At 37.5% G+C, this 18,099-nt stretch overlaps 1 protein-coding gene across 2 annotated transcripts in view; it reads left to right on the forward strand.

Annotated features, from left to right (window-relative positions):
- The window catches only part of dnah9 (dynein, axonemal, heavy chain 9), a 103,315-nt gene extending 88,395 nt beyond the window's left edge, over window positions 1-14,920 (forward strand). For both annotated transcript variants that reach the window (XM_053511471.1, XM_053511472.1), the window contains exons 64-69: window positions 380-571; window positions 2,957-3,148; window positions 9,322-9,492; window positions 10,202-10,384; window positions 10,955-11,344; window positions 14,693-14,920. In XM_053511471.1, the coding sequence (XP_053367446.1) occupies window positions 380-571; window positions 2,957-3,148; window positions 9,322-9,492; window positions 10,202-10,384; window positions 10,955-11,344; window positions 14,693-14,920 (1,356 nt within the window). The remainder of the gene's footprint in view (window positions 1-379; window positions 572-2,956; window positions 3,149-9,321; window positions 9,493-10,201; window positions 10,385-10,954; window positions 11,345-14,692) is intronic.
- The last annotated feature ends 3,179 nt before the right edge of the window (window positions 14,921-18,099 follow it).

Here is an 18,099-nt window from a genome sequence, read left to right on the forward strand (position 1 = left end):
TCAAGCACCATAATGAAACCGGCTCTTATGAAAACCTTGCCAGAAAAACAGGACCAAGCCTTCAAAAATCCTGAAAAAATAACCAAATGAACAACAGATCAGATTAGTGCCATTGTGAAGATATATCATCTCAATATAACCTGTTCAAAAGATGTTAAGCATTGTTTTACAGTGGAGAAAGAAATAAAAATCAGGAAAGACTATGGAATTAAAAGGTGTGTCCAGACTTTTTTAAATGGTACTGTATATATGATTTCTAATATTGACCTGCATCAAACAACCAATAATAACAATACAGTACATTCACTTTTATAAGTGTATACTTAATGCTTGATTTTCTTTTCCTGACTTTTTCCCATAAATTATTTCTTTTTGACAGGACACGTTGGAGATGTGCGCACGTGAAAATGAGTTTAAAGGCATCCTGTTTGCCCTGTGCTACTTCCATGCCGTGGTAGCTGAACGGCGAAAGTTTGGCCCTCAAGGCTGGAACAGGAGCTATCCGTTCAACACCGGTGACCTCACCATCTCAGTCAATGTCCTCTATAACTATCTGGAGGCCAACAGTAAGGTGAGGACCAAATGCCACAATTACAGCTGGAAAGAAACAGATTTGAGGATGAAATAAAGAGTGAAAAAGCGAAAGGAAGAATAAAAGTGAGAGAGGGTAAAAACAAGGCTTGTTGACATATGCCCTGCCTGCAGAAAAGCGAGTTAGGCTTTTGCTGAAGCTGGTGAAATTACCCTTCTCTACCCACGCACCATCCTACTCCAAATCGAAAAGCTTTGCCCTTTACTACACGAAGCCATTCCACATTTCAGAGGTTGCTTATATGTGATAAAACTACAATAGAAATAAGTCTTGCATTTCCCATGAACCACATATAAAAAGATATAGTTTTCAGGAAGCATTATATATTTATTTAGTTGGATTCAAGAAAATGTAATATTATTATTTTTTTTTTGTATTTTTAATTTTGCCCTCATGCTACAATTAAATTATTGGTATGTCTGCAAATGGTAATACTGAGATATTAAGCTCTTGTATCTAATAAAGACTTTCAAGCAAGATTGGCATGCAGCCTAAGAGTTCCCCACCGACTTTATCTTCCGTGGTCACAGAGCTCATATTATACACCTCTTACCTGGAAGAGCACTTTATCTGTCAGCTGTATGCCGGACAGTATATATTAGCCTAATCACATTACACTCAACAACGGCCCATGCAGGAGCTCCAGAGACACAGTGGGGTTGCTATGCCACTGTGCCACTCTCTGGTAAGTTTTTGGTGTTGTTCAAACTGGAAAATAATAGCTAATAAGTGTTAAAAACGATGACTTAAATTACTGCAATGCAGAAATAAGAAAATATGGCAGAGGAGATGATCAGTAGGATGTTCACCTTAATTCAATTTGGAGACGTAGAAGAAGCTGGACATGCGATTCTACCAGGTGTAGACATCTCCAGGCCATTTAGTAACCTGGGGAGATGCAAATCAGGCTACACATCTACTGTATACCTACCAATTTCTGTATGAACAACCTACTGTACAGCGTAGGCTTAAAGCAAAAGCATAAATCAGCTGTTAGAGATTAGCACTGTTCCACCTTCAGTTTTGGGTGTTTGAATCTTGCATGTTCTTCCTGTGCTTATGAGTCTCCTCGGGGTACTCTGTTTCCTTCCATAGTCGAAATACATTTAATCATATTGTATTTTAAATTGTTTTTTGTTGTTTTTGGGTGTGTGCGTATGGTGGGGGTGTTGTGCCCAGAAATTGGTTGGCATCCCATCCAGAATGTACCATTCCACCTTGTGCCTAATTTCCCTGGGATAGGCTCCAGTTCCCCATGACCCAACACAGAATAAACAGTGCACTGTAATTACCAGATGGATGAAATCTATTTGAACTGAAATTTTCTTTGTCTTATTTTTTTTTTGTAATGTCTCCTTCAATACCTATCCAAAACCTTTCGAGCTTAATTAGAGTTGCTATATTTCCCTCTCCAAAAGGTATGTCAATATTAAAAAATCAAGGTTACTCATTTTCAAAGTCGGCTTATGCAGAGCTGCTTAAGTTAATCACCTGTTTGTAGTTCAACCCTGAGGTTGCCGAACCTTTTTTCGAGAAGACACTGTAAGTGTTGCCTTTACTCTTGCAAAATGATGGGATAGAAAATGCAGACTCAAGAAGCCTACATATAGATTTTTTCGCTCTTACTTTCTTTTTCAACTTTTAGCAATATGGCTTCCATAATTGTTCTTCTGGAGCAAATAACTTGATCCAGCACCTTATATCTTTTTGCATATCATTTTTAATCATATCATCTGACAGTTTACTGAATGCAGAACTTACGCTAACTTAGAGCATAAGATAATAGATAAGGGTTATACAATATAAAAGTGTTTGCAGGACATGTTGCAGGCTATTTAATCTTACTTTTAATAATGCTAATTTTTTTGTTAACACAACACACTCTTCTGTAAAAATAAAAAAGGCATCTAACTTGACCAACATTTTTGGCATGGTAACAGATAACTTCGATTTTATTTGTAAAAAAAAAAAAAAAAAGAAAAGAAAAGAAGAATTCTACAATATTAATTGCTTCGTCATATTTATGTTTTAATGTATATATTAATTGTGCCTTAAATGGCTTTCCACATACTTTATAGTACAGTATCTGCTTTCAGTAAAAGAAAAAAAAATCACCCCACATTTTCACCACTGTTAGTAAAGTATGATGTAATCATGTTGGGAAAACGTGTCATTTGATAAAATGCATTTTTTGTAACAGATGGTAGTGGAAATATTTGCCGTTTAAGCCTTATTGTATGCAGGTTGTGTTGTGCAATATAGCACTGTTTACTGCATAGAACATTAGAAATGAGCTCAGAGATGTAATGCAGTCTCCAGAGTGGAAATCTCGAATGTGTTTTCTGTTTTTTGTGTTTTGTTCAGGTTCCATATGATGACCTTCGTTACCTCTTCGGAGAGATAATGTATGGTGGCCACATCACAGATGACTGGGACCGAAGGCTGTGCCGCACCTACCTGGAGGAGTTCATCAAGCCTGAGATGATGGAGGGGGAGCTGTACCTGGCCCCAGGCTTCCTACTGCCTGGGAACATGGATTACAACGGCTATCACAAGGTAAATGCACCTCCTGCCACCTCTTTCCCACAGAAACAGAATGAAAGTGAGAAATCCCTCAAGGGCTGTGTACCCGGTGTTATTTTTGCAGAAAGAAATGAATGTAGGGAAAATGCCATCAAGCCTGGTTATTGTATCATCATGCACAGTGGGTTGGGATAAAATAGTATTGAAATAACTGAACTATCCCAGAAGTTCTAATTATAGGTGTTTTCAAAAAAATCAAAGAAATGATAATGCTTTAAAACACATCTTCATTTCAATTATGTTCTACCATTTGTTTTTCTGTATATACTGTATAATTATGCTGTTTATTTCAGTTATGGATAATATGGGTAGTTTTGGTTCTAGAATTTTGTGACATCGCAAATTAACTACCATATACAAGATCAAGATAAAAAAAAGGTTATAACTGCTGAATACAGCTAAGGTGGGAAATTAAAAGGCATACCATTCCACACAGTAAAATCCCCAATGTTGATTTGTTGATTTAACACTTTCAGGGATTTGAGTATGCTGGAGCATTTTAAACATTGTAAAGTGTTATTTCAACATTCTACTGTAGGTGTTAATTAAACACTGGAGATTTTGGAGATTTTACTGTGAGGAAGCCAGAAAAAAAGATGTAACTGGCTTCTGGATGAAATATTAAATAAAGCCAAGCAAAGAGAATCTGCCAAAGTGGCAGGTAAACAGAAAGAAGTAAGAAGATTAAACATGGATTTTCAGAGGGAAGCGAGGAAAGACAACAAAATGTACTGGGACCAGTAAAACAAGGAGCTTGAAGACGACAGCACGAAGAATTGTATTTGCGCAACTCAACAGGATTTAAATGACATTTAACGCCTGCAAAAGCATTATCAAATACAAGAAAGGAAAAGCCACCCTTGAGGAAGACGTGGCAGGGGTGATGACCCAACTGCCAAATAAAAAAACCCAGGTTGATCATTACAAGAGTGCAGTGAATACCAAAAGAACATCCACAAGTGCTTCATCAACTACGATTTTTGACTGTATGGATCATGATAAACTGCGGAATGTCCAGCAAGACCACTGGGAGCCAAAACATTTGGTCAAAATGGTGCAGTTGTTGAAAAAGAAGTCAGTGTGTGATCTATTCCCCTTACTTATTCAGCCTGTATGCTGAAATGTTTATGAGGAAGTTGGAGATTGAAGAGTCAAGAATCGGAATAAAGACCGGAGAAAGAAACATCAATAATCTTCAAAATGCTGATGAAAAGATCCTTCTCTCAGAAAGCGAAGAAGGCCTGAAACATCTGATCAAAAGAAACAAACAAGAAAGCAAGAAGGTTAGCCTCCCCCTGAACATCAAAAAGACCAAGATCATGTCCACTGCAAGGAAAGGAAATGTCAAAAGCAATTGCCTGTTAGCAGATCGATAGAGGCGGTGAAAGCAGTATAGCAATAAAGCACTGAGTCACATTGGTATTCACAGCACTGATGAGCTTAAACCAAACATGTAAAAGCAAGGACGTCAGGCTAGTAATGAAATGCTGATTAGTTCATGCCATCATGTTGCCCGTAGCTACATGTGGCTGTGATAATCAGACCATGATAAAGCTAGACTGGAGGAAAAATGACTCATTTGAGCTGTGGTGTCGGAGGAGACTCCTGCGCTCTCCGTGGTCAGCAAAGCTAACGAACAAGGAAGGACTGCAACCTATAAAACCACACTAGCCATATTCACTGAAGGGTAAAATGAAAAAACTCAGGATCTTTTTTTTTCTGCAATGTCATGTGATGATCATGTGTGGTCAAGTTCAAATTGGTGAAAACAGTTATGTTTCGATTCTTTATGAGGAAAAGAAAACCGGACTGCCAAAAAATATGGTGTTTAAAGGGAATCAAATAATAATAATAATAATAATAATCATTTGCAATTCACAGCCATTTACAATTAGAACCTCAAAATCTTTGTTAATTAAACTGATGATGTCCTGAAAAAACTTAAATATATACTGTAGACCTCTTAGTCTTTCTTGCAAAAGAATATTTCCTGCTTGAACATTTTTGAAAAACTAAAGTATATTTTTAGAAGTTTAGCTGTATATTTTATTATACCAGACGACTGTCTGAGTTTTTTTTTTTTTTTTTTTTTTTTTTGATGCATTCACTAAGATATTGTAAATAGTATAGGAAGCCTTCTATGCGTTTATAAAGCCTATTTTTTTCTAAAATGATGAATGTTTGTCACATCTTAATTCGGTTATGCTTAGTGAGATTTTAAGCCTAACTGTATTATGCTGAAGTTGTGCTAAGATAAAGTGCTAAAGCATGTGGCATTTTTCCAAAATCGCAGAAATACCTGAGGCATATTATAAACTGTATTATAATGTTTATGTATTTGAAGCCTACATTCCTACAGCTGGTTTATAAGTCCTATGAAGGGAAAATCAGTTAAAATGTTTTGACAGACTGGGGCGATTTTTACTCATTCCACTTTAAATGAATAACAACAAAAAAAAAACTTTACTTAATATGGACAAATGCTGAGATCGAAAAATATGTACATATTTACAAAAAGCTACAATATGCATATCACGCCTAATTGATTTTTTTGACTGGATTTCAGGTTTCTTTTTATACAGCTGATAATTATAACAATTGTAAGAGGTCGTTTTTTGCAGACTTCTTCTGTAGAGTAACTACCGATACTACTATGTTTGAAGTATTCTGATTTATTAGTCAATACAGCTTACAGACCAGACTGTGCACTTTTTTATGTACATCTGTAACATCTGCAACTCAAGGTCAAATATGCCCGCAGGGAAAGTTACAAATTTTCAGAGTTGGGTTATATATCTGTATGAAAGTGCAAGTGATTTGCAAGTGCAGTTCATGCCTTCAAAATTCAAGCCAGTTTTTATTAAGCAGAAATATACAAGAAGAATTTCCAGTAGTGTCTAGACCATCAACTTAAAATGTTAAGCACTTGCAATTTAACCCACTAAAATATCTATCCATTAACCCACCCAGAAACCTATGTAGTCTAACTAGGGAGGATGGAGGCCAATGGTGACCATTGTAACTATTCCTATTCGCACAACCGTGGTAGAGCAACATTCACACAGTATGGGCAATTTGGAAACACCTAATCTGCATGTCTATGGACTGTGGGAAAAAACAGGAGTATTCGGAGGAAACCCACCAAGCACAGGGAGAACACGCAATTTCCATGCACACAGACCGATTCAGGAATCGAACCTGGGACCCGGAGGTGCAATGCAACAGTGCTAACCTCTAAGACACTGTGTCACCACTGAAATATCAGGGATAGTATATGGGTCAATGACATGACGCCCCCTTTTCCTGTCCGGGTTAATTTTATTTTGCAGAAAAAACTAAAAAATAAATACATAAAAATTTCTTATCTACTTGTTATACCTTCTTTACCTACTAAACCACTCTAACTTCTTCAAATTTTTTAGTTTTTCATCATTTTTCTGCTATCCGAAGTGCCAAAACACCATATGGGGCGACCGTCCTACCTTGACTTTAGTTAGGACAACTGGTTTAAAAACACTTTAAATCAACTTAAATATATCTCTTTTCCTAGTTGGCATAATTTTAAACATGTTTTACATCCATTGACAAAACTATAAAGCATTTGCTCATATATTTTTATCATGATATACAAACGAATGTTGTCCGAATTATGTTGATTCTATCCATTTTATCCGGGGCGACCATCAACAAACCACAATTTTGGGACCTTTATTTTAAAAAACATCTCAAGGATGGGATACTGCATCAGCCAGACACAAGTGAAGACCCCCTGGAAACAACTGTATAGTAAATCAGTCTCTCTCATTTAGTAAGAAAAAGCTGTTTTTTAACGGCTGTGATGTCGTAGTCACTTTTGGTCATCATGTGGGGCGACCACCCCAAAACTGTGAATTATAATTTTTTTCCACAAATCTATATTTTGATGATAAATTTGATAGTGCTTTGTCACTAGAAGAAGCTAGTTTGGTTTCTGAGGCTAACTGTTAGCCTGTTATACTTGAGTAAACTTGAAAACATCATATGGGGCGACCGAGTATCATGTGGGGCGACCACTGCTAAATGTTTTAAATGATAGATATATGTCCTATATTTGTTTTCATATTCTATACATCAATTATATACATAGAGTTAATTGTTTAAGTATAATTATTTGTATATTTTATCTTTTTTTTTTTTATTCAGCCATTTTCCATTCCTTTTATAGGGATAAACATTTATTTTAACTGGATAATGAAGGAGACTCTGATATTATAGAATAAACTTGTGAAATAATGGTTTTCATAAAATGAAAGGGCACTAAAGTTTATCTTTCTTCATCAGTTACTTACTGATATGAGTTCAACTAGTCTTAATGATACATAAAAATGTAAATTCTGAGATATATTATGGTCGCTCCAGATGACTTTTAAGGCTTTTTTTTTTTTTAAAGTCTTATCCGTCAATGACCCATATGCAAAATGTCATGTTAGTTACTAATAAAAGTAATAAAAGGTAAAATTATTAGTTACTTTTTTAGTAAAAGTAATGCTGTACAGTATATTACTACTGTATTATTTATTACCATTCTATAACAGTAATATATAACTATTACTGAGAAGTGCAAAACAAAATAACTAAATCAAAAAACAAGATAAGAAATTCCAAAACAAAACAGCAAAATCGAAAACAAAATAAAAAAAATTCAAAAACTAAAAAATATAACTGAAAACAAAATGACAAATTCAAAAAACAAACAAAAAAAATTTAACCAGGAAAAAGAAAAAAAATTAAAATATAAATAACAGACCTGAAAACAAAATAAAACCTAAAACAACATAACAAATCAGAAAAAAAAACTCAAAATGAGAAAACACAACAATTTAGTCAAACCACAAGAGGTAGGTATAGTTCATTAAATTCTTTATCGCTAATTAGAAGAAACATCTGTCTTAAGACATACTGTACTAGAAGTACTCTCAAGTCAAGTAAAAAAAAAGAAATTTTAAAGCACATTTAACATAACTTAGTTAACCAAGATGTACAATCCTAAAATACTGAAATGAATCCTTAAATGAAAATACATTTAAATGTCCATTAGGCTGCAGTACGTCCTGTTTTTGTGTAAAAGATTTGTCTCGTCCAATCAGTGGTAAGAATAAACATGCCCATGTGTGGTTTGCAAATGAAATTCTTACCGCTGTCTTGAGTGGCAGATGTGTTGTCCAATCAGCGGTATAAATTTCATTCGCAACTAAGCACATAAAATTAAATCACAGTTTTAGACGCCAAATGTACCGTTTGCCCAAGTTCTTTAGGTCTTCTCTGTTAGTGGGTCTTCTCTGAGTTCTTTAGGTCTTCTCTGTTTTACTCAGACATTTAGAACCACACCAATAAATATTTAACAAATTATCATAATTATTCTTCAAAAATTAAAATGCTGTTTCTAATGTTATTTAGGCCAGCAACACAACAAAAAAACATAATATATTACAAGGATGCTCCCTCCACCAAAACTAAAATAAAATAAATAACTAATTGGGAACATTGAATGGTAAAATATTTATTAATAAATAATATAATTTATTAATAATGCCCAATATATACATTTTAGGGTATTGTTACATCAGAAAAAGTGTGTATACACTTCAGTTTGAATCACACAGCTAGACATGTGCAGCTCTAAAATAACCTCTGAGCAACTGTTAAGTTTTGGTTACTGGTATTGACAGTATTGGCAGAATAACAGAACACGGTTATGAGACCGTATAAAAAACCTTTATTTCTCCATATAATCCCCTGTTCCTCTAATGCACTTATTCCAGCCAGCATTCTATGATCAGACATTCCATTCACTGGATTTTCATGCACAACAAAATTTCATCAGAAGTCCTGGTTTGACTTGAACACCCCTTATACAGTATGTGTTTCTTATAGTTGCTGTGTTAAGGCTACATTCACTTAAATTAACTTCAAAGTGTTCATTCACTTAAGCTATTGTTTGTGTGCTGACTTTCTGTGGTGTCTTTTTTGTGTTGCATTCCTTACTTTAATTTTATTTTCTGTATATTTATAATAGCAATCTTGCTGAGCAATTTAACCCATGCTTCCATGACACATAAATACTTTGCTGTTTTGATCTCTCTTGTTTTTTTGTTTTTTTTTCCCAGTACATCGATGAAGCACTGCCCGCAGAGTCGCCCTATCTGTACGGCCTACATCCTAACGCTGAAATTGGTTTCTTGACTCAGACATCTGAGAAGCTCTTCCGCACTGTTCTTGAGATGCAACCCAGAGACGGAGGCTCTGGGGAAGGCAGCGGCACCTCCCGGGATGAGAAGGTGCGCACATATTAAAGTGTTCCCAACAAAACAGCAAGAAGCAAAACTTTTTGTGTCATAAAATGACGAAACATGAACAGATGAAATGTTGTTGCTGTGCTGTTTTTTCCCCTAGCAGTCTACTGTCGTTTGCTGTTATGTACATTACGAGTGCAAGCTGTTCCCATTATTAGCCATTATTCACAGTATATTCTCAACTCTGTATTTCATGGCCTCTTTTTTTTCCACCCCAATTACCATCATCATTGGGGTGAAAAAAAAAAACCCTGACTAGGGTCATCTACCTTTAAAGGGGGTCATCTTCATTACACTGCCGTTTTTAATCCAGAGACAGAAGGCTCTCCTGTCTGAAGAGGCTAAGTGAAGCTAATTCCCCAGAAGTGGGCCCGGTTCAGTTAGCTTTGACATTTAAGAGATTAGATATGGGTGCTGTGGAAGTGTGTCTTGATGCATTATGACAGATGACCTTTTTAAGCTAATATTGGGATTTGTAAGCAATCACCATTTTGCATTAAACAGGTCAGAGACAAACACTTCTTTTTTTTTCCTCCTCGAAATATTGACCATTTTATACGTTTCCTCTCTTGAGTCCATAATAGCCTGATGTTCAAGGAACAATTAGGGAAAGACGAAATATACACATAAATGTTACAGATTTGGACATCTAAACTGGCCCTCCATGGCTCACTGAAATGTTTCCATGTTAAAGGTGAAAACCGTCCTGGATGAGATCCTTGAAAAACTTCCAGAGGAGTTTAACATGACGGAGCTGATGGGGAAATTGGAGGAGAGGAGCCCGTACGTGGTTGTGGCCCTTCAAGAGTGTGAGAGGATGAACATCCTGACCCAGGAGATCAAACGTTCAGTCAAAGAACTGAACCTTGGACTGAAGGTACTGTTCAGAAGAGATACACTCATGTATGTACAACTATAATGTATGAATATTGATTTTCCTGGTGTGTGGGCTATTAGGATGTATTTGTCTCATTGCTCTCTTGGTCAATCTGATAGCGTGACATTTCAAATGTTCTGTGAGTGCTCCATTACAGGTCGTTCAGGATAAATGAAATTTAAGCACCAGGGTGCTACAAATCGATTGCGCTGCTCATTCGAAAGCTATTTTAAGTGCATTATATCACTGAATGCCATTACACTCTTGATTAAGGAGAAGTGTGGGCCGTTTAAACCTTGCCAAAATGAAATCTGATTTACTAGGGATTGCTACTATTGCGATTTAATTCTTATCAGATGTAAAACAGTTCAAGTGTTACAATGCTCATGATGATGATCGTCTCTGTCTTTGGTAAATACTTCTATAGCATTTCATACGCGAGGCCAAATCCACATTGTAAAAATTGTAGTAATAAATTTGTTCACTACTACTGCTACTGAGTAGGAATTATTATTATTAATATTATTATTATTATTAATGAACCTCCAACTCGCCATGCTTCTCTTTCAGGGTGAGCTCACAATGACCAGCGACATGGAGACCCTCCAGAACTCCATCTACCTGGAGCAAGTTCCAGACTCCTGGAGCAAACGCGCGTACGCATCCACATGTGGCCTGGCGCTCTGGTTCACTGACCTGCTGTGTCGAATCCGTGAGCTGGAGAACTGGACCTCAGACTTCAATTTGCCCTCTGCTGTTTGGCTTGCTGGCTTCTTCAACCCGCAGTCCTTCCTTACAGCTATCATGCAGTCGACGGCCCGGCGCAACGAGTGGCCTCTTGACAAGATGAGCCTGCAGTGCGATGTCACCAAGAAGACTCGAGAAGAGTTCAGCTCCGCGCCGCGTGAGGGAGCATATGTACATGGCCTCTTCATGGAGGGAGCACGATGGGATACACAGGTAAAGTAATGGTTTGGAAAAAAAATATTTGCAGAAATTTTATAGATTAGAAAAGATTAGCTCACATAAGTTGGTTAAGTTAATTTTAGCCTTTATTTGTCACATATACATTACTGTGCAGTGAAATATATATATATAGCATAGCTGGGGTCATAGCGTAGGGTCAGCCATGATACAGCACCCCTGGAGCAGATAGGGTTAAGGGCCTTGCTCAAGGGCCCAACAGTGGCAACCTGGATGAGTTTGGGCTCGAACCGCCAACCTTCCGATCAGTAACTCAGGGCCTTAACACACTGAGCCACCACTGCCCCATAGATTGAAAATATGAATTGTGGGAAGATGAGAAGTGGTTCAGATTGAAAGTGATTAAGTCATAAATGTTTAAGTGATTAAGTTTTAACTGGTACTGTAGATCAATGTGTGAAAAGAAAAAAGAAATTAAATAGTAAAAAAAAATACACTAAAGCTGGTCAGGTACTTGCACTGGACTGAAAATGAGAGTCGAAAAAAGTTGATTCCTCAAGACTATGTTCAAACATCCAAAAAATCAGGCTCTTTGAAAGCTCTTAGCTCAAGTCTTTTGCACAGTACTGTATGTGACAGCAGCGTGATACTGTACCTACAATCACACAGAAACCAGAGTTTCAGTTAATATTCACATCAGCCACCAGAATGGGGGAGAAAATATGACTCAGTGACTTTCACTGTGGCATGGTTGTTGGTGCCAGATGGGCTGGTTTGAGTCTTTCAGAAACTGCTAATCCCCTGGGATTTTCACTCAGAAGAGTCTCTCGAGTCAGACACAGTATGATGCGAAGAGAGAAAACATCCAGCGTGTGGCAGAAACTGATGAGAGAGGTCAGAGTAGGATGGCAGAATGACCGGACTGGCTCGAGCTGATGGGAAATTGACAGCAACTCAAATGAAACACTCGTTGTAACCGTAGTGAGCGGAAAAGCATCTCGGAATGCACGACACATCAAACTTTAAAGCGAACAAGCTACACAAGAGTACACCGCGTTCCTCTCCTGTCAGCCAGGAACGGGAAACTGGGGAGACAGTAGGCACAGGACTGCTGCTTATGGTATGTTTTTGCTATTCTGTATACGCTTTACAGACTGTTGTGCATAAAAATCTGAAGATTAGGTCTGTTTTACAGCAACAACCAAGTCACTGAGATTACATTTTATTCCCTCTTCAGTTCAATCTGTTTCAAGCTCTTGACTTCCATGATTTTATTCCTTGTACTGCTGGTACATGATTAGCTGATTGGATAATTGCACGAATGAGAAGAGGAAGCTGTACTTCTAATACAGAGTCTGGTGAGTGTAGACAGGCTTAAAATGGCCTACATTACAAACAGTTATACTGTATCATATCATAAGCCAGACATCAATGTGTGCTAGTAGGAGAGGCTGAGGTGTGGCATCTGCTACTGATTTAATTGAGATTTATACAAGAATTAATATCTCAAACAAATGTATTTCTGCGAAAATTATTTTAAATTGTTAAGTGCAGTTGACCATAAATGCATGGCATGGTGTGTATGCATCATTACATAATATATTTAAATGAAAAATAAAGTGTTCGACATTCACATCCATACCTGTTGTCGTGGAAAGATTAGAATACGAGTAGGAGACGTTTAGTTTTAATCTATAAAAAAGGCAACATCTGTCAAGGGCTAGAGCAGACACCCGTCAATATGTGTGTGCGAACACACACACAAACACACACACACACACACACACACACACACACACACCTACCCCTCGAGAGCCATGTATAGGTCTTACATTCCTCAACGATTCTCAATTCACTAATTTCACTGAGTTCAGGTCCAATAGAGTCTCTTAATGACACCAGCTGGATATTAAATGGTAATCTAAAGCTAATCAACCAGTTGATTTAGACACAATAGATACAGATTTTTAATAAATAATAAAAAAAAATGAATGCAGGTTAATAAAAAAAGGAATAGTCTGGTCACAGCTATAAGGTACATAGATAACTGGGGGAACAGCTTGCACTGTGGTCTTTACAGGAGTGTGTAAATGTGTGCTGCTTTCTCGGGTCTCTAAAGGCAGGTTTTAATTACAGCATGTGAAAACCGTGCATGGATTCATTTTTAATTGGTACCCCAGCTCGGCTGTTTTCCCCTATACCTTAAATCGACTTAGACAGAGAGCCAGGTTTGCCTCTGCGCCACATGGGAAAACCCACACTGCAGCTCGCCAGCTGTAAAAGCATAAATCAACACAGACGCTTCTGAAACAGCATGACTGGAGAGATTCAAAGTTTTGTCATGATGCTAGAATTTAAACGACAGATTTTTCTGAAAGATTAAACTGACATACTGTTTTACATCATTTACTTGCACTGTTTTAGATCTTCGGAAAGTGCAAGTGCAGAACACAGCATCGACTGAATGGTACAGAGAGTGGAAATCTAAAAAGGAGAGAAATTCAGTTTTGTTTTGTTTTTTTTGCATTATAAAACCAGGTCCTCTTAAGTATGAAAAGAGTCTCAAGTAGGAGTCGTTAAATAGTATGGCGGGGAAGGAGAGGTGGTGGGCGCAGAGCCTCCATCTCGAATAGAGAAAAAGAGAGATGGGAATTTAAAGAAAGAAAGTTAACCAGGAAGTAGGTGGAGCTTCATGCGTGGTCTTTCTTCAGTTATTTCATAACTCCATATTCTGTATTTGATCTGTGGTTTTAATAGCTGTGAGTGGGTTACCAGGTAAAAAGGCAGCTTTCAGTGCAGAGGTGATTGAGCACAAAGTACCAGACCACGCAGGTCTCAGGAATGTAAAGAAATTTGATTTATGTGACTGTCTTGGAGTAGAAAATAAAGCGTATGCCTCAGAAGTTGTGCTGCTTTTTATTCATGCAGAAAGATGTTGGAATTTGTTCATGATGCTATTAGTGGACTAATTGAAGCAGAGATCATGAACTCATCCTCATTATCAACACTGCGTCTTTGTTAACACTGAAAGGAGTCCAGCTTCGGCTTGATATCCATGATTTAAGCATTACAAAATAAATCTTCTCGTGATGTTTGTCCAGCGTAATGGGAAACTGTTTTAATTTCAAACACATTAACTTCCTCTTGTTCAAAGGGACCCTGGGACTAATGCTGAAATTTTAGCGAAATAATGAAAAACGCTCTTCACCAAGATTAATTGGATGTGCTGTTAAAAGACTTGTCAAATTAAGTTCAAGTTAAGTAAATGGATTAGCAAGGTCAGATGTCTCAGCAGTGTTCTGCAGAACAAAATACAATCAGCTGCATAACAATCTTCATAAACTTTTCACAGCAGAAGGTTTTGTATGTGTCACTGTCTTGTAGGCCGGCGTGATCGTGGACGCACGTCTGAAAGAGCTCACCCCAGCCATGCCAGTCATCTTCATCAAGGCTGTCCCTGTAGACAAACAAGAGACACGGAACGTCTACCAGTGTCCCGTGTACAAGACCAAGCAGAGAGGACCTACCTATGTGTGGACGTTTAACCTGAAAACCAAAGAGAATCCGTCCAAATGGACTTTGGCAGGAGTGGCACTGCTTCTCCAGATATAAAGCATAACCACATATGCATATATATATATGAGAAAACTTCTTACTATAATTAACTGCATATATGCACTTTTAACAGGAGTCTGATACCTTCTGTAGATTGCTTGTGTTTTAGGTGTGTTTTCTTTATTCTTTTTTCCTTCTTGGGGTTTGAGGGAGTGATCGGGGAGTAGTTACTGATGTATGTTGCCATAGCTCTATGCCAAATATTTAAATAAGATAAGTAGAAACTGTGATTTTATTTTTAAATATCAGCTTTGATACCAAGCAAGCATCAAATGCTTAATTCTGATTGATCCAAAATGATTGTTAAATGTTTTTCAATAAAAACATAGCTTGGGGAGTAGTCTCATGGTAATGCAATCATTTTAATATGATATATATACATCATTTTTGGAGTAACATCTCATTTACACAGACTTTGTTTTTGTGGGGAGCGCCGCAGTGGTAGCAATGTGGCAAAGTGATTAGCTACTTAAAGGTTAGGGTTCGATTCCCGCCTTGGTTCTGTGTGTATGGAGTTTGCATGTTCTTCCCATGATCGGTGGGTTTCCTCCGGCTACTCTGGTTTTCTCCCACAGTCCAGAAACATGCAGGTTAGACTGATTGGCGGTCCCAAATTGCCTGTAGTGCATCAATGAATCTAAGTGTATGTGTGTGTCTTGTCATGGATTGGCACCCCGTCCAAGGTGTACCCCACCTCGTGCCCTATACAGTATAAAGCAATAAAGATGATGAGTGAAATGAAGTGAATGTGAGTGACTATGAGCGGGTATGTGTTTATCATTTCTGAAAGGAGTCTCTAGTGACAGCATTTTCTAAACATCAAAGGTAAAAAGCTGAATCAAAAGTTTTTTCAAATGAGAAAGTGTTCAGGACAGACTATTCTTAGTAACAGTCTATTCGTAGCGCAGTCATATAGCGTGCATGCAAATGATTAAGGTTGGGGCTCGTTTAAGTCTTAGCAAGTGAAAATATATTATCTATTATCTGATATATTATATTATTATGCTAGTCACATTTATATAATGTCATCGGGGTGAAAGTCGTTTTAAATTCTTGCCAGTACTTTGTAGCCGAAAGCGAGCAGAATAAACCATGAAGGTTGTGGACAGGCCTATAACTCTTATAAAGTTATCTTTATGGTTCCACTTATTTTACTTTAGTATGGCCGCAGCTAACTACAGTAATCGCTCAGAGAAGAAACATTTTATTAGTTGAATCCCAAAAAGCATATAATGGGAAGCGTTTCGTATGTAGGGTACACAATCCTTTGTTCTACACATGACGTATTACCCCTCAACAGGGGTTATAGAGGGATTTGGGATTCGGCCTTGTGTTAGAAGTTGGTTAGCTTTGTGGTTTGCAAGCGGCGACATGAGTCATGAACCTGTTGTAATGAAAGATTAAAACACAACATGGATGGTTCTTGGGCAGTTTGCAATGACTTAGTGCTGTTTAAGAGGACAACATTTGTCTACACACAAATTGTACTGTCAGATAATGTTGCATCTTTCTAGAAATGAACGGCTAAAATTAGGTTAACCTATCAGCAATAGGTGTCATGATTTTATATTTGAATTTCCTTATAATCTTATGTTTGATTAAATTTCCATTTGAAGTCTAATTAAAATATTTTCATATTCTTATCATTAAAGAATAAGCTAAGTTTGACTATACATTAATTAAAAAAAAAACTGGCATGCTAGCATTTTGTTGGATCGCCTTTAGTTTTATTTATCACACACATTCCTTGTGGTGTTATTTTGACAATCTTATGCATTTCCATCAAGAGTCGCTGAGATCCAAATGACAAAGAGGCTCAACCACTCCGGACAGTCTTCTCCAGCACATCCCAAAGAATTTCAATGAGGTTATGGTCAACACTTTGTGGTGGACAATTCATGATTCAAAATGTTTGGCATTGTTGTGCTGAAATATGCCTGTGACACCAGGGAAGGAAAAACTCCATTGATGTGATAACCTGGTCATTCAGCTGCATTTCATTGCCATATAATGTTGCTGAGACTAGACCTGACCCATTGAAACCACCCCAGATGATATCTCTGCCTCCAGAGGCTGTAGAGTGGGTATTATGCAAAATGGGTGCATCGCTTCCCCTCATACCCTGACACACCCATCACTCTGGAATAGCCTCAATCTGGAATCATCAGACCACAAAACACTTTTTCGTTGTTTCAAAAACCCATATTTATGCCCCCTAGCAAACTGAGGGTTTTCCATCGATTAACATCACTAACAAGTTTAGTCCTAATCCTGTGAGCTCTTGCTACATTTACTTTTAAATATAGCTGGAAATCTTATGATGCAATTACACAAAGCATTTAAGTGATATCCGATCACAGTCATTCATGATTTTTTTTTCCCCCAACCACATTCCTTCCACATAGTCAACAGTTTAGCAGAAAGTTGCATTTTAAACCTCCATTTTTAGGAAAATCTGCCATGCAGGAAGAGGTCATGCTTGTGTAATAGGCCTGGCTATGAGAACATAAGAAGAACATTGCAGGACATGCTTCAGGGTGGCAACATTGGGACTTATTGCATCATCCTGTTACTGATTTTATTGTAAAAGCATGCTCCATTGTGTTTCATTTTTCTTAGCTTACTGAAAATCATGCTGTAGTACTTTTACACACCTCATATTGCTTTATTCTGTTCAAAGAATCCCCTTTTTATATTGAAGTCATCTGTCTGTTCTCTCTTTGTGAGTCTTTATCCTCTGAGTCTTTCTGCTTGGACTCTCAATATCAGCTGTCCCACTGAGCCAGAACCATAACAGTCCCTCTAACCTTTCCCCATGAAAAGTCTCGACTCCACATTCACAAAGAGCTGCTTCTTCAGATCCTACCATGTCCCTGAAATGGAGGAAAAACAGAAACTGCTCCCCTGAAGATATTGCAATCGTTGCGCAGTATTTTTCTGTGAATCGTCTCGCACAGAGATGGCCCTCGAGGGAACTTTATATCTGTTATTGAGCAAACCTAACAGCACATTCAGACACCGAGGTATGATACAGAGCCATGCGGAAAGGGAATACAGGAAATGCAATAAATATACTGTAGCTGGAATCCAATTATAATGATCTAGCAAGAGTAGTTTTAGATAACATAAAGAATTTCTCCTTCTGTACCTACAAAATCCCATTCCAATGAGTATAG

This window comes from Clarias gariepinus, chromosome 14 (genome assembly GCF_024256425.1).
Source record: "Clarias gariepinus isolate MV-2021 ecotype Netherlands chromosome 14, CGAR_prim_01v2, whole genome shotgun sequence".
Lineage (NCBI taxonomy): Eukaryota > Metazoa > Chordata > Actinopteri > Siluriformes > Clariidae > Clarias > Clarias gariepinus.